This window comes from Salvelinus alpinus, chromosome 6 (assembly GCF_045679555.1).
Source record: "Salvelinus alpinus chromosome 6, SLU_Salpinus.1, whole genome shotgun sequence".
NCBI classification, from domain to species: domain Eukaryota; kingdom Metazoa; phylum Chordata; class Actinopteri; order Salmoniformes; family Salmonidae; genus Salvelinus; species Salvelinus alpinus.
This window is the reverse complement of record NC_092091.1, coordinates 2,645,775-2,667,978: the sequence shown is the minus strand read 5'-3', so window position 1 is coordinate 2,667,978 and position 22,204 is coordinate 2,645,775. Positions and strand designations below refer to the sequence as shown.

Below are 22,204 nucleotides of genomic sequence, written 5' to 3'. Positions count from 1 at the left end.
AGTCATATCTATGAGATGTGTTTGGGACAGAGTCATATCTATGAGATGTGTTTGGGGCAGAGACATATCTATGAGATGTGTTTGGGGCCATATCTATGAGATGTGTTTGGGGCAGAGTCATATCTATGAGATGTGTTTGGGGCAGAGTCATATCAATGAGATGTGTTTGGGGCAGAGACATATCTATGAGATGTGTTTGGGGCAGAGTCATATCTATGAGATGTGTTTGGGGTAGAGTCATATCTATGAGATGTGTTTGGGGCCATATCTATGAGATGTGTTTGGGGCAGAGTCATCTGTGGATCTGTTTGGGGCAGAGTCTGGTATATCTATGAGATGTGTTTGGGGCAGAGTCATATCTATGAGATGTGTTTGGGGTAGAGTCATATCTATGAGATGTGTTTGGGGCCATATCTATGAGATGTGTTTGGGGCAGAGTCATATCTATGAGATGTGTTTGGGGCAGAGTCATATCTATGAGATGTGTTTGGGGTAGAGTCATATCTATGAGATGTGTTTGGAGCCATATCTATGAGATGTGTTTGGGGCAGAGTCATATCTATGAGATGTGTTTGGGGCAGAGTCATATCTATGAGATGTGTTTGGGGCAGAGTCATATCTATGAGATGTGTTTGGGGCAGAGTCATATCTATGAGATGTGTTTGGGGTCATATCTATGAGATGTGTTTGGGGCCATATCTATGAGATGTGTTTGGGGCAGAGTCATATCTATGAGATGTGTTTGGGGCAGAGTCATATCTATGAGATGTGTTTGGGGCAGAGCTCATATCTATGAGATGTGTTTGGGGCTCATATCTATGAGATGTGTTTGGGGCAGAGTCATATCTATGAGATGTGTTTGGGGCCGTGTCATATGTCTATGAGATGTGTTTGGGGCAGAGACATATCTATGAGATGTGTTTGGGGCAGAGTCATATCTACGAGATGTGTTTGGGGCAGAGTCATATCTATGAGATGTGTTTGGGGCAGAGTCATATCTATGAGATGTGTTTGGGGCAGATTCATATCCATGAGATGTGTTTGGGGCAGAGTCATATCTATGAGATGTGTTTGGGAGAGCCATATCTATGAGATGTGTTTGGGGTCATATCTATGAGATGTGTTTGGGGCCGAGTGATCCGTACTGAGATGTGTTTGGGGCAGAGCCATATCTATGAGATGTGTTTGGGGCAGAGTCATATCTATGAGATGTGTTTGGGGCAGAGTCATATCTATGAGATGTGTTTGGGGCAGAGTCATATCTATGAGATGTGTTTGGGGCAGAGACATATCTATGAGATGTGTTTGGGGCAGAGACATATCTATGAGATGTGTTTGGGGTCATATCTATGAGATGTGTTTGGGGTAGAGTCATATCTATGAGATGTGTTTGGGGTAGAGCCATATCTATGAGATGTGTTTGGGGCAGAGTCATATCTATGAGCCATATCTATGAGATGTGTTTGGGGCAGAGACATATCTATGAGATGTGTTTGGGGCAGAGACATATCTATGAGATGTGTTTGGGGTCATATCTATGAGATGTGTTTGGGGCAGAGTCATATCTATGAGATGTGTTTGGGGCAGAGTCATATCTATGAGATGTGTTTGGGGTCATATCTATGAGATGTGTTTGGGGCAGAGTCATATCTATGAGACGTGTTTGGGGCAGAGACATATCTATGAGATGTGTTTGGGGCCATATCTATGAGATGTGTTTGGGGCCATATCTATAAGATGTGTTTGGGGCAGAGACATATCTATGAGATGTGTTTGGGGCAGAGTCATATCTATGAGATGTGTTTGGGGCAGAGTCATATCTATGAGATGTGTTTGGGGCAGAGTCATATCTATGAGATGTGTTTGGGGCAGAGTCATATCTATGAGATGTGTTTGGGGGCAGAGTCATATCTATGAGATGTGTTTGGGGCAGAGTGCGTGTCTTTATGAGATGTGTTTGGGGCAGAGTCATATACTATGAGATGTGTTTGGGGCAGAGTCATATCTATGAGATGTGTTTGGGACAGAGTCATATCTATGAGATGTGTTTGGGGTCATATCTATGAGATGTGTTTGGGGCAGAGTCATATCTATGAGATGTGTTTGGGGTCATATCTATGAGATGTGTTTGGGGCAGAGTCATATCTATGAGATGTGTTTGGGGCAGAGTCATATCTCTATGAGATGTGTTTGGGGCAGAGTCATATCTATGAGATGTGTTTGGGGACAGAGATCATATCTATGAGATGTGTTTGGGGCAGAGTCATATCTATGAGATGTGTTTGGGAGCAGAGTCATATCTATGAGATGTGTTTGGGAGCAGAGTCATATCTATGAGATGTGTTTGGGGCAGAGACATTATCTATGAGATGTGTTTGGGGCCATATCTATGAGATGTGTTTGGGGCAGAGTCATATCTATGAGATGTGTTTGGGGCAGAGTCATATCTATGAGATGTGTTTGGGGCCGAGACATATCTATGAGATGTGTTTGGGGCAGAGTCATATCTATGAGATGTGTTTGGGGTAGAGTCATATCTATGAGATGTGTTTGGGGCCATATCTATGAGATATCTGGGGCAGAGTCATACCTATGAGACGTGTTTGGGCAAGATTTGATATCTATGAGATGTGTTTGGGGCAGAGTCATATCTATGTAGATGTGTTTGGGGCAGGGTCATATCTATGAGATGTGTTTGGGGCCATATCTATGAGATGTGTTTGGGGCAGAGTCATATCTATGAGATGTGTTTGGGGCAGAGTCATATCTATGAGATGTGTTTGGGGCAGAGTCATATCTATGAGACGTGTTTGGGGCCATATCTATGAGATGTGTTTGGGCCATATCTATGAGATGTGTTTGGGACAGAGTCATATCTATGAGATGTGTTTGGGGGCAGAGCTCTATATCTATGAGATGTGTTTGGGGCAGAGTCATATCTATGAGATGTGTTTGGGGCAGAGTCATATCTATGAGATGTGTTTGGGGCAGAGACATATCTATGAGATGTGTTTGGGGCCATATATTATGAGATGTGTGGGGCAGAGTCATATCTATGAGATGTGTTTGGGGCAGAGTCATATCTATGAGATGTGTTTGGGGCAGAGATCATATCTATGAGATGTGTTTGGGGCAGAGTCATATCTATGAGATGTGTTTGGGGCAGAGTCATATCTATGAGATGTGTTTGGGCCGTCATCTAATGAGATGTGTTTGGGGCAGAGTCATATCTATGAGATGTGTTTGGGGCAGAGTCATATCTATGAGATGTGTTTGGGGCAGAGTCATATCTATGAGATGTGTTTGGGGCAGAGTCATATCTATGAGATGTGTTTGGGGCAGAGACATATCTATGAGATGTGTTTGGGGCAGAGTCATATCTATGAGATGTGTTTGGGGCAGAGTCATATCTATGAGATGTGTTTGGGGCAGAGTCATATCTATGAGATGTGTTTGGGGCCATATCTATGAGATGTGTTTGGGGGCAGAGTCATATCTATGAGATGTGTTCGGGGCAGAGTCATATCTATGAGATGTGTTTGGGGCAGAGTCATATCTATGAGATGTGTTTGGGGCAGATTCATATCCATGAGATGTGTTTGGGGCAGAGTCATATCTATGGGGATGTGCTTGGGGCAGAGTCATATCTATGAGATGTGTTTGGGGCAGAGTCATATCTATGAGATGTGTTTGGGGCAGAGTCATATCTATGAGATGTGTTTGGGGCCATATCTATGAGATGTGTTTGGGGTAGAGTCATATCTATGAGATGTGTTTGGGGTAGAGTCATATCTATGAGATGTGTTTGGGGTAGAGTCATATCTATGAGATGTGTTTGGGGCAAGAGAGTGTGGGGGAGACATATCTATGAGATGTGTTTGGGGCAGAGCCATATCTATGAGATGTGTTTGGTGGCAGAGATCATATCTATGAGATGTGTTTGGGGCAGAGTCATATCTATGAGTATGTGTTTGGGGCAGAGTCATATCTATGAGATGTGTTCGGGGCAGAGTCATATCTATGAGATGTGTTCGGGGCAGAGTCATATCTATGAGATGTGTTTGGGGCCATATCTATGAGATGTGTTTGGGGTAGAGCCATATCTATGAGATGTGTTTGGGGTAGAGTCATATCTATGAGATGTGTTTGGGGCCATATCTATGAGATGTGTTTGGGGTCATTGCTGTCATAAATGTGGAAGTCATAAATATCTTCACCTCGTCCCAAGTTCCCTTGTCAAAAGCAGTGCACGAAATAGGGACTATAGCCATTTGGGACTCAGATCGTATCTATTTCCATCACATTGGAATAGGCGCCATTTTAACAGGCGTTTGGAGTGATACATGAATCACCTGGAAAGCAGCAGCCTGATAGACGGGACACATTTAACTATGAGAAATAAAAGCTTTATGACTTTAAGGTCAAAATCCTCCACACACAGGAGACCAGGGCAAAAAAGCAATATCTGTAAAGGAATAAGCATTTCTCTTCTAATACCGTCGCAGTAAAACAGCAGGCAAAGATCTGATTAGACTGTGTCCCAGTTGGAAACAGCTTAACATTGATATTGCACAACACCGCACAGGAACCAGCCCTGTAAATTAACTTGTTTTATTACAGTTGTTGTAATACAGTCACGACCTTCGCGCCATTTTCTTTTTGGTTCATAGCCACGTCATGCCTTCAATTTTCACTGAATCAAGAAATATTTCGTTATTCAACACTAGTAAACCAATCTGTCAGGGTTTGAAAAGCAAATGGTGGGAAAATTGCATTTAGAATTTTCAGTTTTCTTTGTGAATCCAGTGACCTGAAATGAATTTGACCCTGAGACCTTGACCTGTGACCTTGAAGGTCAAACTGAACCATGTCATTATCACCTGGCGAACCGTGGGAGGGGAAATAAAGGAAATACACCTGTTCAGCACCTAGCAACAGTTGCTCACAGAGATATTAATGATGACCGAATGAATGCCTTCGTGCTCTGCGTCTGTGCTTCTTTAGGAATCACCACATGCCTTTCACATGCCTTTTTTCCCGTGTGTGGGTTTGGGTTACCGTGTGCAATTAGGAAGGTCTTCACTAAAAGACTAAAATATAAAAATAATATAATTGTGTCTCGTGTTAGAAAGAGAATATCATTCCCAACAGTATGGTAACCAAGGCTTTTCTTTCAGCCTACAGAGAGGAGATGGGTACAACTACAGATCATCACCTGGATTCAGCTTGAACTGATGGTCAGGGGGGGGCCGGAACGTAATTACAAATAATTTTCAAATCAAATCATACATCAAATCAAATCATCAATACTTATTTTCCACCATAATTTGCAAATAAATTCATAAGAAATCCTACAATGTGATTTTCTGGATTTTTTTTCTTCTCATTTTGTCTGTCATAGTTGAAGTGTACCTATGATGAAAATTACAGGCCTCTCTCATCTTTTTAAGTGGGAGAACTTGCACAATTGGTGGCTGACTAAATACTTTTTTTCCCCACTGTATGTATCATGTAAGATGTAAGGTTTTAATGTTGTTGCATATTGTCATGACGTTGACCTGTGGGTAAGGTTTATGACCCCCCCCCCCCCATAAATACCTTTCTACCCGCCCTCTCTCTCATGACTCTAGAGAGGGACTCTTGAATAGCCTTTGTTAAACATATAGAGTCTGGGAACATCAAACAAGTGGAGGGAAAGGAACCATATTTCAGTAATAGAACCAGTTGAAAATATGTGTTGGTACTTAATGAATATGATGTCAGTTTGGTTGTCATCTGAGACATTATGACTGATGACAGGACGACATAAACTGTATCTGGGATAATCTACACATTCTAGTTTCAGATTCACATGGAATTGTTGTGCAATTTAAATGTTTAAATATGAAATTATTTGTGAAAAGATGAAATGTAATTTTAGCTTCCAAATGACAGATTTGGGTTTTCATAAGGTTAGAGCTCTGCTCAATCAGTGGCCCGCCCCTGTGAAGAGACATGGGTTATAAACTATGAAACACACCCTTCTCTCTCCACTATATAAGCCCTTGACGAAAATGTAACCTCCTGTTCCGGGTACATTAGGATGACGTTCCGATGTCTGAAGGATTCAGATAATAACTACAGAACGAAGCCAACCTCAGCGTGAGCTTTGGTTGCGAATGGTATGAACTTTGCACTCTTTTTCGCTACAGAAGTGATACCTCCTAGCCGTTGAGTTAGCAGCGGCCGCTGTAAACGTGGGCTAGGAAAGGACGGACAGAGTATCCCGTCTACCACCCAACGACGACACTACAACGTATCCCGTTCACCACCAGAGACACTCTTCAAATGACAAAGGACTGTTGGGCAACACGGCCTTCCATCTACCACCAACCTATTGGAGCGCAGCTCAGAGTAAATATTTATTGCATTTTCCTTTTCCAAATGGGCGGTAATTTAGAATGCATAAGACTCTGTATTTACGATAGAGTAGCTGCCTACGGCCCGATAGAGACATCGCTTCTCCCTCTGTTCTTCAGTCGTCCCGCTCTTTCACTCAAACCCAGCACCCTTTCCTTTGGGTAACCAGCTGTCATATCTGTTCCGTCCGCTAGGGATGTTTTCCTTTATGACATAGTTTGTAATCAAAGTATGATTCATTCTGTGTATATGTAATTCTGTGTGATTTAGTTAGGTATTTAGTAAATAAATTATTAAACCCAATTTTGTATTGCTGATTCAACTTGTTAGCCAGGGTTCGTGAAGATAACCAAGAATTTACAACTTTCAGATGAGACTGAAATAAGGTGACGATTAATATTGACTGCTATTGATGTAAAATATTATTAGGTCTTTAAGAGTTTATTCGGAAGATAACAGCTCTATAAATATTATTTCGTGGTGCCCCTCCTCTCTAGTTAATTACATTTACATGATTAGCTCAATCAGGTAATATTAATTACAGGGAAAGGATTTAATAGAATAGCATGTCATATCACTTAATCCGGCATAGCCAAAGACACGACAATATGTATCATGTACCATGTAAGGTTTAATGTTGTTACATACTGCCATCTCTTCCTGTTCGTGTCTACTGGCCTGTGTTTCCACTGCCATCTCTTCCTGTTCGTGTCTACTGGCCTGTGTTTCCACTGCCATCTCTTCCTGTTTGTGTCTACTGGCCTGTGTTTCCACTGCCATCTCTTCCTGTTCGTGTCTACTGGTCTGTGTTTCCACTGCCATCTCTTCCTGTTTGTGTCTACTGGCCTGTGTTTCCACTGTTATCTCTTCCTGTTCGTGTCTACTGGCCTGTGTTTCCACTGCCATCTCTTCCTGTTCGTGTCTACTGGCCTGTGTTTCCACTGCCATCTCTTCCTGTTTGTGTCTACTGGCCTGTGTTTCCACTGTCATCTCTTCCTGTTTGTGTCTACTGGCCTGTGTTTCCACTGCCATCTCTTCCTGTTTGTGTCTACTGGCCTGTGTTTCCACTGCCATCTCTTCCTGTTTGTGTCTACTGGCCTGTGTTTCCACTGCCATCTCTTCCTGTTTGTGTCTACTGGCCTGTGTTTCCACTGCCATCTCTTCCTGTTTGTGTCTACTGGTCTGTGTTTCCACTGCCATCTCTTCCTGTTCGTGTCTACTGGTCTGTGTTTCCACTGCCATCTCTTCCTGTTCGTGTCTACTGGTCTGTGTTTCCACTGCCATCTCTTCCTGTTTGTGTCTACTGGCCTGTGTTTCCACTGCCATCTCTTCCTGTTTGTGTCTACTGGTCTGTGTTTCCACTGCCATCTCTTCCTGTTTGTGTCTACTGGCCTGTGTTTCCACTGCCATCTCTTCCTGTTTGTGTCTACTGGTCTGTGTTTCCACTGCCATCTCTTCCTGTTTGTGTCTACTGGTCTGTGTTTCCACTGCCATCTCTTCCTGTTTGTGTCTACTGGTCTGTGTTTCCACTGCCATCTCTTCCTGTTTTTGTCTACTGGTCTGTGTTTCCACTGCCATCTCTTCCTGTTTGTGTCTACTGGTCTGTGTTTCCACTGCCATCTCTTCCTGTTTGTGTCTACTGGTCTGTGTTTCCACTGCCATCTCTTCCTGTTTGTGTCTACTGGTCTGTGTTTCCACTGCCATCTCTTCCTGTTTGTGTCTACTGGCCTGTGTTTCCACTGCCATCTCTTCCTGTTTGTGTCTACTGGTCTGTGTTTCCACTGCCATCTCTTCCTGTTTGTGTCTACTGGTCTGTGTTTCCACTGCCATCTCTTCCTGTTTGTGTCTACTGGCCTGTGTTTCCACTGCCATCTCTTCCTGTTTGTGTCTACTGGTCTGTGTTTCCACTGCCATCTCTTCCTGTTTGTGTCTACTGGCCTGTGTTTCCACTGTCATCTCTTCCTGTTTGTGTCTACTGGTCTGTGTTTCCACTGCCATCTCTTCCTGTTTGTGTCTACTGGTCTGTGTTTCCACTGCCATCTCTTCCTGTTTGTGTCTACTGGTCTGTGTTTCCACTGCCATCTCTTCCTGTTTGTGTCTACTGGTCTGTGTTTCCACTGCCATCTCTTCCTGTTTGTGTCTACTGGCCTGTGTTTCCACTGCCATCTCTTCCTGTTTGTGTCTACTGGTCTGTGTTTCCACTGCCATCTCTTCCTGTTTGTGTCTACTGGTCTGTGTTTCCACTGCCATCTCTTCCTGTTTGTGTCTACTGGTCTGTGTTTCCACTGCCATCTCTTCCTGTTTGTGTCTACTGGTCTGTGTTTCCACTGCCATCTCTTCCTGTTTGTGTCTACTGGCCTGTGTTTCCACTGCCATCTCTTCCTGTTTGTGTCTACTGGTCTGTGTTTCCACTGCCATCTCTTCCTGTTTGTGTCTACTGGTCTGTGTTTCCACTGCCATCTCTTCCTGTTTGTGTCTACTGGCCTGTGTTTCCACTGTCATCTCTTCCTGTTTGTGTCTACTGGCCTGTGTTTCCACTGTCATCTCTTCCTGTTTGTGTCTACTGGCCTGTGTTTCCACTGTCATCTCTTCCTGTTCGTGTCTACTGGTCTGTGTTTCCACTGCCATCTCTTCCTGTTTGTCTCTACTGGCCTGTGTTTCCACTGCCATCTCTTCCTGTTTGTCTCTACTGGTCTGTGTTTCCACTGCCATCTCTTCCTGTTCGTGTCTACTGGCCTGTGTTTCCACTGCCATCTCTTCCTGTTTGTGTCTACTGGTCTGTGTTTCCACTGCCATCTCTTCCTGTTTGTGTCTACTGGCCTGTGTTTCCACTGCCATCTCTTCCTGTTTGTGTCTACTGGCCTGTGTTTCCACTGCCATCTCTTCCTGTTTGTGTCTACTGGCCTGTGTTTCCACTGCCATCTCTTCCTGTTTGTGTCTACTGGCCTGTGTTTCCACTGCCATCTCTTCCTGTTTGTGTCTACTGGCCTGTGTTTCCACTGCCATCTCTTCCTGTTTGTGTCTACTGGCCTGTGTTTCCACTGCCATCTCTTCCTGTTTGTGTCTACTGGTCTGTGTTTCCACTGCCATCTCTTCCTGTTTGTCTCTACTGGCCTGTGTTTCCACTGTCATCTCTTCCTGTTTGTGTCTACTGGCCTGTGTTTCCACTGTCATCTCTTCCTGTTTGTGTCTACTGGTCTGTGTTTCCACTGCCATCTCTTCCTGTTTTATCAGAATAAATCAAAAGAGAAAATTAAACATTCGGAGATAACACAGGAACAAGACAACCTCGTGCCCCTCTATTAGTCTTTCAAAACTCTTGTCTTCAGGGATGTTCTGGCAAATCCCTGATTTTAATAGCACTTAGTTAAGACATGCTTGGCTCCTCTCATAATTAAAATCTGAGGCAGGAGAGACGTAAAAGTGCCCTAACAGAGTTAGACTGAGAGGAAGGAGGTAGATATTCATGGAGGTGCGTCCCAAATAGCTCCCTAATCCCTATGTAGTGCACTACATTTGACCATGGCCCATTGAGCTGGTCAAAAGTAATGCATCCATATTCATAAAGCTGTATCTGAATCACGTCACTTTGAGTACACCCGTCATTTGTCCTGTAGATAGCCGACGATGTAATTATAGAGTATTCTGTTTTACTAACATGAAATTTACACAGTTTCCTTGGATACGAAGGCATGTTGAGCTGTTTTGTTACTATGCCCCCGGCTCGTAGACAAAGGAAATATTTCCCATGTGAACAATGCAAAATACGACCAAGTGTTTTTCAATACATGACATTGTCATACGTCATTGGATGCATAGGGGTTAATGGAATCATCAGAACAATGATCAGCAGCATTAGAGAGTGACAAGACCATAACCAGCCAATACAGACGTCCCACTGTCTCCCAGGACTATACCTTATAGGTGACATGTAGGAGGGAGAGTAACTGTTCAGACCCACTGTCTCCATAGGACTAGGACATAGGACTAAGACATAGGACTAGGACATAGGACATAGGACTAGGACATAGGACTAGGACATAGGACTAGGACATAGGACTAGGACATAGGACTAGGACATAGGACTAGGACATAGGACTAGGATGTAGGACTATGACATAGGACTATGACATAGGACTAGGACGTAGGACTAGGACGTAGGACTAGGACGTAGGACTATGACATAGGACTAGGACATAGGACTAGGACATAGGACTAGGACATAGGACTAGGACATAGGACTAGGACATAGAACTATGACATAGAACTAGGACATAGGACTATGACATAGAACTAGGACATAGGACTAGGACATAGGACTAGGACATAGGACTAGGACATAGGACTATGACGTAGGACTATGACATAGGACTAGGACATAGGACTAGGACATAGGACTATGACATAGGACTAGGACATAGGACATAGGACTAGGACATAGGACTATGACATAGGACTAGGACATAGGACTAGGACATAGGACTAGGACATAGGACTATGACATAGGACTAGGACATAGGACTATGACATAGGACTAGGACATAGGACATAGGACTAGGACATAGGACTAGGACATAGGACTATGACATAGGACTAGGACATAGGACTAGGACATAGGACTATGACATAGGACTATGACATAGGACTAGGACATAGGACTAGGACATAGAACTAGGACATAGGACTATGACATAGAACTAGGACATAGGACTAGGACATAGGACTATGACATAGAACTAGGACATAGGACTATGACATAGAACTAGGACATAGGACTAGGACATAGGACTAGGACATAGGACTAGGAAATAGGACTAGGACATAGGACTAGGACATAGGACTAGGACATAGGACTATGACATAGGACTAGGACATAGGACTAGGATGTAGGACTATGACATAGGACTATGACATAGGACTAGGACATAGGACTAGGATGTAGGACTATGACATAGGACTAGGACATAGAACTAGGACATAGGACTATGGAAACAATAGTCACTCATAAGAACTATGAAAACAATAGTCACTCATAAGAACTATGGAAACAATAGTCACTCATAAGAACTATGAAAACAATAGTCACTCATAAGAACTATGGAAACAATAGTCACTCATAAGAACTATGGAAACAATAGTCACTCATAAGAACTATGAAAACAATAGTTATAGAACTAGGACATAGGACTAGGACATAGGACTAGGACATAGGACTATGACGTAGGACTATGACATAGGACTAGGACATAGGACTAGGACATAGGACTAGGACATAGGACTATGACATAGGACTAGGACATAGGACATAGGACTAGGACATAGGACTATGACATAGGACTAGGACATAGGACTAGGACATAGGACTAGGACATAGGACTATGACATAGGACTATGACATAGGACTAGGACATAGGACATAGGACTAGGACATAGGACTAGGACATAGGACTATGACATAGGACTAGGACATAGGACTAGGACATAGGACTAGGACATAGGACTATGACATAGGACTATGACATAGGACTAGGACATAGGACTAGGACATAGGACTAGGACATAGAACTAGGACATAGGACTATGACATAGAACTAGGACATAGGACTAGGACATAGGACTATGACATAGAACTAGGACATAGGACTATGACATAGAACTAGGACATAGGACTAGGACATAGGACTAGGACATAGGACTAGGAAATAGGACTAGGACATAGGACTAGGACATAGGACTAGGACATAGGACTATGACATAGGACTAGGACATAGGACTAGGATGTAGGACTATGACATAGGACTATGACATAGGACTAGGACATAGGACTAGGATGTAGGACTATGACATAGGACTAGGACATAGAACTAGGACATAGGACTATGGAAACAATAGTCACTCATAAGAACTATGGAAACAATAGTCACTCATAAGAACTATGGAAACAATAGTCACTCATAAGAACTATGGAAACAATAGTCACTCATAAGAAATATGAAAACAATAGTCACTCATAAGAACTATGGAAACAATAGTCACTCATAAGAACTATGGAAACAATAGTCACTCATAAGAACTATGAAAACAATAGTCACTCATAAGAACTATGGAAACAATAGTCACTCATAAGAACTATGAAAACAATAGTCACTCATAAGAACTATGGAAACAATAGTCACTCATAAGAACTATGAAAACAATAGTCACTCATAAGAACTATGGAAACAATAGTCACTCATAAGAACTATGAAAACAATAGTCACTCATAAGAACTATGAAAACAATAGTCACTCATAAGAACTATGAAAACAATAGTCACTCATAAGAAATATGAAAACAATAGTCACTCATAAGAACTATGAAAACAATAGTCACTCATAAGAACTATGGAAACAATAGTCACTCATAAGAACTATGAAAACAATAGTCACTCATAAGAACTATGGAAACAATAGTCACTCATAAGAACTATGGAAACAATAGTCACTCATAAGAACTATGGAAACAATAGTCACTCATAAGAACTATGAAAACAATAGTCACTCATAAGAACTATGGAAACAATAGTCACTCATAAGAACTATGGAAACAATAGTCACTCATAAGAACTATGGAAACAATAGTCACTCATAAGAACTATGAAAACAATAGTCACTCATAAGAACTATGAAAACAATAGTCACTCATAAGGACTATGAAAACAATAGTCACTCATAAGAACTATGGAAACAATAGTCACTCATAAGAACTATGAAAACAATAGTCACTCATAAGAAATATGGAAACAATAGTCACTCATAAGAACTATGAAAACAATAGTCACTCATAAGAACTATGGAAACAATAGTCACTCATAAGAAATATGAAAACAATAGTCACTCATAAGAACTATGGAAACAATAGTCACTCATAAGAACTATGAAAACAATAGTCACTCATAAGAACTATGAAAACAATAGTCACTCATAAGAACTATGGAAACAATAGTCACTCATAAGAACTATGGAAACAATAGTCACTCATAAGAAATATGAAAACAATAGTCACTCATAAGAACTATGAAAACAATAGTCACTCATAAGAACTATGAAAACAATAGTCACTCATAAGAACTATGGAAACAATAGTCACTCATAAGAACTATGGAAACAATAGTCACTCATAAGAACTATGGAAACAATAGTCACTCATAAGAAATATGAAAACAATAGTCACTCATAAGAACTATGGAAACAATAGTCACTCATAAGAACTATGAAAACAATAGTCACTCATAAGACTCCAAAGCTTTAGAGGAATACTTGGTGCTTTTGGCACTGAAGCCCTTTTGGCACTGAAGCCCTGTTTGTACCACCCCAGAGTCAGATAAACTCGTGGATATCATTGTTATTTCTCTGCGTGCAGTTTGATTGAAAGCCGTAACTAGCATCAGCGCAATTTCTAACTAGTGTTAGCGCAATGCCCGGAAGTCTATGGAATCTACTAGCATGCTAGATAAAGGCCAAAATACCCCCCCCCCCCACTACTCGTCTCAATACAGAGACCCCCGGCCAGGATATCATCCATCACCAGCCTGTAAAACCATTTAGTCACGGCTCAGCGGGAAAGCACTCCCTGAACACCAATAAATTCCGATTTAAATTAAAAGCCCTAGTAATAAGTATACCACTAATGTATTGGAGCATGTTTTTACAGCCTGGGTGTGCGCTGTGTCTCAACAACATTGTGTTAAACAGGCTTCATTAAGACAGCTGAAAGCCCCTGGAAACTGGTAACACCGACTACACAGTGGTCTTACCAGAGTCATACAGGACACATATGTACTGGGTCTTACCAGAGTCATACAGGATACATATGTACTGGGTCTTACCAGAGTCATACAGGATACATATGTACTGGGTCTTACCAGAGTCAAGCAGGATAAATATGTACTGGGTCTTAGTATGGCTTATGGTTACTTTGAGGCCATTTTTTGGCAACAACCTGTCACATACGTTTGAATCCTGTACTATAGCTACAACCTAACAAGAATGTTGCACAAAGCAAATAATAATGATAGAGTCACTTATTTTAATCTGGAACGAGTTGATCTGCATCTGGAATGAGTTGATCTGAATCTAGAACGAGTTGATCTGAATCTAGAACGAGTTGATCTGAATTTAGAACGTGTTGATCTGAATCTAGAATGTGTTGATCTGAATCTAGAACGAGTTGATCTGAATCTAGAATACGTTGATCTAGAACGAGTTGATCCGAATCTAGAATGTGTTGATCTGAATCTAGAACGAGTTGATCTGAATCTAGAATACGTTGATCTAGAACAAGTTGATCTGAATCTAGAACGAGTTGATCTGAATCTAGAACGTGTTGATCTGAATCTAGAACGTGTTGATCTGAATCTAGAGCGAGTTGATCTGAATCTAGAGCGAGTTAATCTGAATCTAGAACGTGTTGATCTGAATCTAGAACGAGTTGATCTGAATCTAGAACGAGTTGATCTGAATCTAGAATGTGTTGATCTGAATCTAGAACGTGTTGATCTGAATCTAGAGCGAGTTGATCTGAATCTAGAACGAGTTGATCTGAATCTAGAGCGAGTTAATCTGAATCTAGAACGTGTTGATCTGAATCTAGAACGAGTTGATCTGAATCTAGAGCGAGTTGATCTGAATCTAGAACGTGTTGATCTGAATCTAGAACGTGTTGATCTGAATCTAGAGCGAGTTGATCTGAATCTAGAACGAGTTGATCTGAATCTAGAACGAGTTGATCTGAATCTAGAGCGAGTTAATCTGAATCTAGAACGTGTTGATCTGAATCTAGAACGAGTTGATCTGAATCTAGAATGTGTTGATCTGAATCTAGAACGTGTTGATCTGAATCTAGAGCGAGTTGATCTGAATCTAGAACGAGTTGATATGAATCTAGAGCGAGTTGATCTGAATCTAGAACGAGTTGATCTGAATCTAGAGCGAGTTAATCTGAATCTAGAACGTGTTGATCTGAATCTAGAACGAGTTGATCTGAATCTAGAACGAGTTGATCTGAATCTAGAACGTGTTGATCTGAATCTAGAACGAGTTGATCTGAATTTAGAACGTGTTGATCTGAAATAGCCGCTCTATAGCGTAATCTCTCATCTCTACTCAGAGATCTCACAACCATGATGGTTTATGCTATTGAAATCACACAATATTTTGATGACAAAGAAAAACAAATGTATTGTCATTTATCACTGAATCACATGGCCTTACACTGGCCTACAATTGATTCGCTTTCCAGAATACGCAAGGTCAACACTCTGAAATCACGTCTCTGATTAAAACAGAGAACGCTTTGCCAAAGCACTAAAGACACCAAAGGCAATATGACTGCTACATCGCTATTAGGGTGAAAAGATGGTGAAGAAATCAATGTAATCTTTCAGCTCAGAAACCCTCTCATCTCCCATCTCTGTAACACAGACACCATCTCTGTCCTCTCCTGTCTGTAATTCATAGGTTCCCGTCAGCCCAGCGAGGTGTGATGGTGACAGGCCGCGTGACAGGGTGGATAGTGATCATCGCCTCTTTTATACCCGACAGGGTCTCCTTATCTATAACATACCATAATATCTTACTCACACTGTGCATGCCTAATGGCACCCTATTCCCTATATAGTGCACTACTTTAGACCAGAGCCCTATTCCCTATATAGTGCACTACTTTAGACCAGACCCAATGGAACCCTATTCCCTATATAGTGCACTACTTTAGACCAGGGCCCATCGGGACCAGGCTGCCATATGGGACGCAGGCCCAGTGGAAATCAATCTGTGACGCGCAGCCTTCCACAATAACAATGGAAAGTAAATCACAAATGAAATGACCCCATGATGGAAAGAGAGCATTTGGAAAATGTTAAATCAACCTTTGATGTTCAAGGTGCCCCGGGCTCCTACAATGATGGTATTGCTAGGATGTTAGATTAAATCGCTTTCACGAGCCTCTACCCCGGGTCCGGGATCACCCCCCACCCCCCCCACACACTGATTAGCATAGCTAGCATAGCTTCACAAGTAGATAGTAGCATCTAAATATCATTAAATCACAAGTCCAAGACACCAGATGAAAGATACAGATCTTGTGAATAAAGCCACCATTTCAGATTTTTAAAATGTTTTACAGGGAAGACACAATATGTAAATCTATTAGCTAAACACGTTAGCAAAATACACCACTTTTCTAACTCCATCAGTTTCTTACTCCTTCAGGTGCTATCACCAATTCGGCTAAACTAAGATATTGATAGCCAATAACCTATAAAAAACCTCTTCAGATGACAGTCTGATAACATATTTATGGTATAGGATAGGTGTTGTTAGAAAAAAGTGCATATTTCAGGTAGAAATCACAGTTTACAATTGCACCGACCATCACAAATCGACTAGAATTACTAGATAGAGCAACGTGTATGACCAATTTACTCATCATAAAACATTTCATAAAAATAGACAAAGCATAGCAATGGAAAGACCCAGTTCTTGTGATTTCAGACCATATTTCAGATTTTCTAAGCGTTTTTCAGCGAAAACACAATAAATCGATAAGTTAGCATACCACATGTGCAAACGTTACCAGAGCATCGATTCCAGCCAAAGAGCGCTATAACGTAATCACCGCCAAAATATATTAATTTTTTCACTAACCTTCTCAGAATTCTTCCGATGACACTCCTGTAACATCATTTTACAACATACATATACAGTTTGTTCGAAAAGGTGCATATTTAGCCATACAAAACCGTGGTTACACAATAAAAATACTAGGAAATCAAGCCTCAATATGTCTGACGTCATCTATCAGAGTGATCTAGTTTAATTGAAAGCTAATCATATACTTGACTAAAAATACAGGGTTGACAGGAATCGAAAGACAAATTAGTTCTTAATGCAACCGCTGACTTACATTTTTAAAATTATCCTTACTTTTCAATACAGGGTTCGCCAAGTGACGCGATAACAAACAAAATGGCGAAATATGCGTTTAAAATATTTCGACAGAACAACGATTTATCCCAACGATTTATTTATTAAATATTGGTTACTTTGAGCTGTTCTTCCATCAGATTCTTGGGCAATGTATCCTTTCTATGTTATAAACGTCTTTTGGTCGATAGATGTCCTCTGTCCTTCGAAATGTCCACCACCAACGACCGACACCCCGAAACGTTTCCAAAGCTAAAAAGGGCACGACAAAGAAATTCCTCAAAATCGCACTAAACGGATATAAATTGCTATAAAACGGTTCAAATTAACTACATTATGATGTTTTTAACAACTATAACGACTGAAAACATGACCGGAGAAATATCACTCTCTAAAAAACGATTTGGAATGAGGCAAGTCCGATGTCCTTCACGCTTCAGGCGCACGACGAGAAAGGGCGGTCCCTATACATTTTGTGGTTTTATAATGGCTGGGATTGTGCAATAGACTCCATTCAAAACGTGATGACGTACAGACACCCAGAGGAAGACGTAGGTAGTGTCGGTTTCTTCATAGCATTCACTGTCGCCTTAAAAACAGACTCCAGATCAGGGGTAAAAATTTCTGAAATCTGAACCCTGTCATGAAAAGTGCTGTAGATATTGTTCTGTACCACTCAGAGACAAAATTCCAACTTCTATAGAAACTAGAAGGTGTTTTCTATCCAATAATAACAATAATATGCATATTGTACGATCAAGAATTTAGCACGAGGCAGTTTAATTTGGAGACCCAAATATGCTAATGCGGAACAGCACCCCCTATAGTTGCAAGAAGTTAAATCGTTACTGTACAACGATTCAATTGTCATGGTTTTGAATTCATTGGTAAATCTGCTGTTCAACTCCAAACGTCCTGAGAGTTGGTGCCTCTGTGGCAATTCTGGTTGATGTTTGAGGGCCTTTTTTCTGAGCAATGTTGTTTCATGCGCTTGTGTTTTCCTATTTGTGTTTGTTTCATGTGCTTGTGTTTTCCTATTTGTGTTTGCTTTTCATGTATAGTGTAATTGATGTGTATATAGATATGTATAGTGTAATTGATGTGTATATAGATATGTATAGTGTAATTGATGTGTATATAGATATGTATAGTGTAATTGATGTGTATATAGATATGTATAGTGTAATTGATGTGTATATAGATATGTATAGTGTAATTGGTGTGTATATAGATATGTATAGTGTAATTGGTGTGTATATAGATATGTATAGTGTAATTGGTGTGTATATAGATATGTATAGTGTAATTGATGTGTATATAGATATGTATAGTGTAATTGATGTGTATATAGATATGTATAGTGTAATTGATGTGTATATAGATATGTATAGTGTAATTGATGTGTATATAGATATGTATAGTGTAATTGATGTGTATATAGATATGTATAGTGTAATTGATGTGTATATAGATATGTATAGTGTAATTGATGTGTATATAGATATGTATAGTGTAATTGATGTGTATATAGATATGTATAGTGTAATTGATGTGTATATAGATATGTATAGTGTAATTGATGTGTATATAGATATGTATAGTGTAATTGGTGTGTATATAGATATGTATAGTGTAATTGGTGTGTATATAGATATGTATAGTGTAATTGGTATTTATTGATGTTTTTATGCTCATCTGAAAAAGAGACTGAGGTCTCAGCATGACTCCCTTCTAAAATAAAAGGTGAAATAAAAAATTGAAGACAGACCATTTTTGTGCTATACATAGTAATATAATCTTATGCGCCGTCATAAAAACCTGCTTTTTATTGTTATTATGGGGTATTGTGATGTCATTATAGGGTATTTTTTATTGTTATTATGGGGTATTGTGATGTCATTATAGGGTATTGTGATGTCATTATGGGGTGTTGTGATGTCATTATGGAGCACTGTGATGTCATACTGGGGTATTGTGATGTTATTATGGGGTATTGTGATTGTATTATGGAGTATTGTCATGTCATTATGAGGTATTGTGATGTCATTATGGGGTATTGTGATGTCATTATGGGGTATTGCAATGTCATTATGGGGTATTGTGATGTCATTATTGAGTATTGTGTGTTGATAGATGAGGGGAAAAATTGATTTAATCAATTTTAGAATAAGGCTGTAACCTAACAAAATTTGTGGTCTGAGTACTTTCCAAAGACAGTGTATGTATTGATATGTAGTTCTGTCCTTGTCTATTAATGTTCTGTGTGGACCCCAGGAAGAGTAGCTGCTGCTTTTGCAACAGCTAATGGCGATCCCAAAAAAATACAAAAGACCCAAATAGTTTAATGCTGTAGAAATGACCCCAGATATTAGGAGGCTCCTCAACTGTGTCATACTTTATGGCCCGTTTAGATTCACTCCACTTATTCCAGCTGGTAAACAGATATTTACATTTGTTTAGCTTCAATTACCATGTCTTGGGGGACACTACCTTGTCATCACACACACCTCCAAGTACGCTAGCTATGCCAGTAGTTAGGAGACTATAAGGCTATCCAGGCAGCATCTAAACAGAGGTAACAATGTTCAATTTAAAGGCCTCTAATCATGCTCCTGTCTACGCTGTTAAAACCTCTCTGGGATAGGGGGCAGTATTTGCACATCCGGATTTTCACGTCCGGATGAAAAGCGTGCATTTTTTTTTTACATCTACATGTATTTAGCCCTCTGTTTCCCATCATGTCTTTGTGTGTAATTGTTTGTTTGGTATTGTGGATTATTGTCGGGCGCTTTACTTTTGCAATGTTCCGTGTTTTTGGCACGTTATTGTTTTTCTGTACAGACTGAAGGAGAACCTGTTGCAGGTGTGGCCCTCATCCAGACTGAAGGAGAACCTGTTGCAGGTGTGGCCCTCATCCAGACTGAAGGAGAACCTGTTGCAGGTGTGGCCCTCATCCAGACTGAAGGAGAACCTGTTGCAGGTGTGGCCCTCATCCAGACTGAAGGAGAACCTGTTGCAGGTGTGGCCCTCATCCAGACTGAAGGAGAACCTGTTGCAGGTGTGGCCCTCATCCAGACTGAAGGAGAACCTGTTGCAGGTGTGGCCCTCATCCAGACTGAAGGAGAACCTGTTGCAGGTGTGGCCCTCATCCAGACTGAAGGAGAACCTGTTGCAGGTGTGGCCCTCATCCAGACTGAAGGAGAACCTGTTGCAGGTGTGGCCCTCATCCAGACTGAAGGAGAACCTGTTGCAGGTGTGGCCCTCATCCAGACTGAAGGAGAACCTGTTGCAGGTGTGGCCCTCATCCAGACTGAAGGAGAACCTGTTGCAGGTGTGGCCCTCATCCAGACTGAAGGAGAACCTGTTGCAGGTGTGGCCCTCGTCCAGACTGAAGGCGAACCTGTTGCAGGTGTGTCCCTCATCCAGACTGAAGGCGAACCTGTTGCAGGTGTGGCCCTCATCCAGACTGAAGGAGAACCTGTTGCAGGTGTGGCCCTCATCCAGACTGAAGGTGAACCTGTTGCAGGTGTGGCCCTCATCCAGACTGAAGGAGAACCTGTTGCAGGTGTGGCCCTCATCCAGACTGAAGGAGAACCTGTTGCAGGTGTGGCCCTCATCCAGACTGAAGGTGAACCTGTTGCAGGTGTGGCCCTCATCCAGACTGAAGGAGAACCTGTTGCAGTTGTGGCCCTCATCCAGACTGAAGGAGAACCTGTTGCAGGTGTGGCCCTCATCCAGACTGAAGGAGAACCTGTTGCAGGTGTGGCCCTCATCCAGACTGAAGGAGAACCTGTTGCAGGTGTGGCCCTCATCCAGACTGAAGGAGAACCTGTTGCAGGTGTGTCCCTCATCCAGACTGAAGGAGAACCTGTTGCAGGTGTGGCCCTCATCCAGACTGAAGGAGAACCTGTTGCAGGTGTGGCCCTCATCCAGACTGAAGGAGAACCTGTTGCAGGTGTGGCCCTCATCCAGACTGAAGGAGAACCTGTTGCAGGTGTGGCCCTCATCCAGACTGAAGGAGAACCTGTTGCAGGTGTGGCCCTCGTCCAGACTGAAGGCGAACCTGTTGCAGGTGTGTCCCTCATCCAGACTGAAGGCGAACCTGTTGCAGGTGTGGCCCTCATCCAGACTGAAGGAGAACCTGTTGCAGGTGTGGCCCTCATCCAGACTGAAGGTAAACGTGTTGCAGGTGTGGCCCTCATCCAGACTGAAGGAGAACCTGTTGCAGGTGTGGCCCTCATCCAGACTGAAGGAGAACCTGTTGCAGGTGTGGCCCTCATCCAGACTGAAGGTGAACCTGTTGCAGGTGTGGCCCTCATCCAGACTGAAGGATAACCTGTTGCAGGTGTGGCCCTCATCCAGACTGAAGGTGAACCTGTTGCAGGTGTGGTCCTCATCCAGACTGAAGGTGAACCTGTTGCAGGTGTGGTCCTCATCCAGACTGAAGGTGAACCTGTTGCAGGTGTGGCCCTCATCCAGACTGAAGGAGAACCTGTTGCAGGTGTGGCCCTCATCCAGACTGAAGGATAACCTGTTGCAGGTGTGGCCCTCATCCAGACTGAAGGTGAACCTGTTGCAGGTTTGGCCCTCATCCAGACTGAAGGTGAACCTGTTGCAGGTGTGGCCCTCATCCAGACTGAAAGTGAACCTGTTGCAGGTGTGGCCCTCATCCAGACTGAAGGAGAACCTGTTGCAGTTGTGGCCCTCATCCAGACTGAAGGTGAACCTGTTGCAGGTTTGGCCCTCATCCAGACTGAAGGAGAACCTGTTGCAGGTGTGTCCCTCATCCAGACTGAAGGAGAACCTGTTGCAGGTGTGGCCCTCATCCAGACTGAAGGAGA

The 22,204-nt window shown here is 42.0% G+C and overlaps 1 protein-coding gene across 1 annotated transcript in view; it reads right to left on the bottom strand.

The window, feature by feature from the left end:
- Nucleotides 1-9,615, bottom strand: part of LOC139577951 (flagellar attachment zone protein 1-like) — a 15,390-nt gene extending 5,775 nt beyond the window's left edge. Inside the window, exons 1-2 of the mRNA XM_071405073.1 lie at nt 8,686-9,615; nt 7,048-7,875 (exon numbers count right to left, since the gene is read on the bottom strand). Coding sequence (XP_071261174.1) covers nt 7,048-7,875; nt 8,686-9,615 — 1,758 coding nt within the window. The remainder of the gene's footprint in view (nt 1-7,047; nt 7,876-8,685) is intronic.
- Between the last annotated feature and the right edge of the window lie 12,589 nt (nt 9,616-22,204).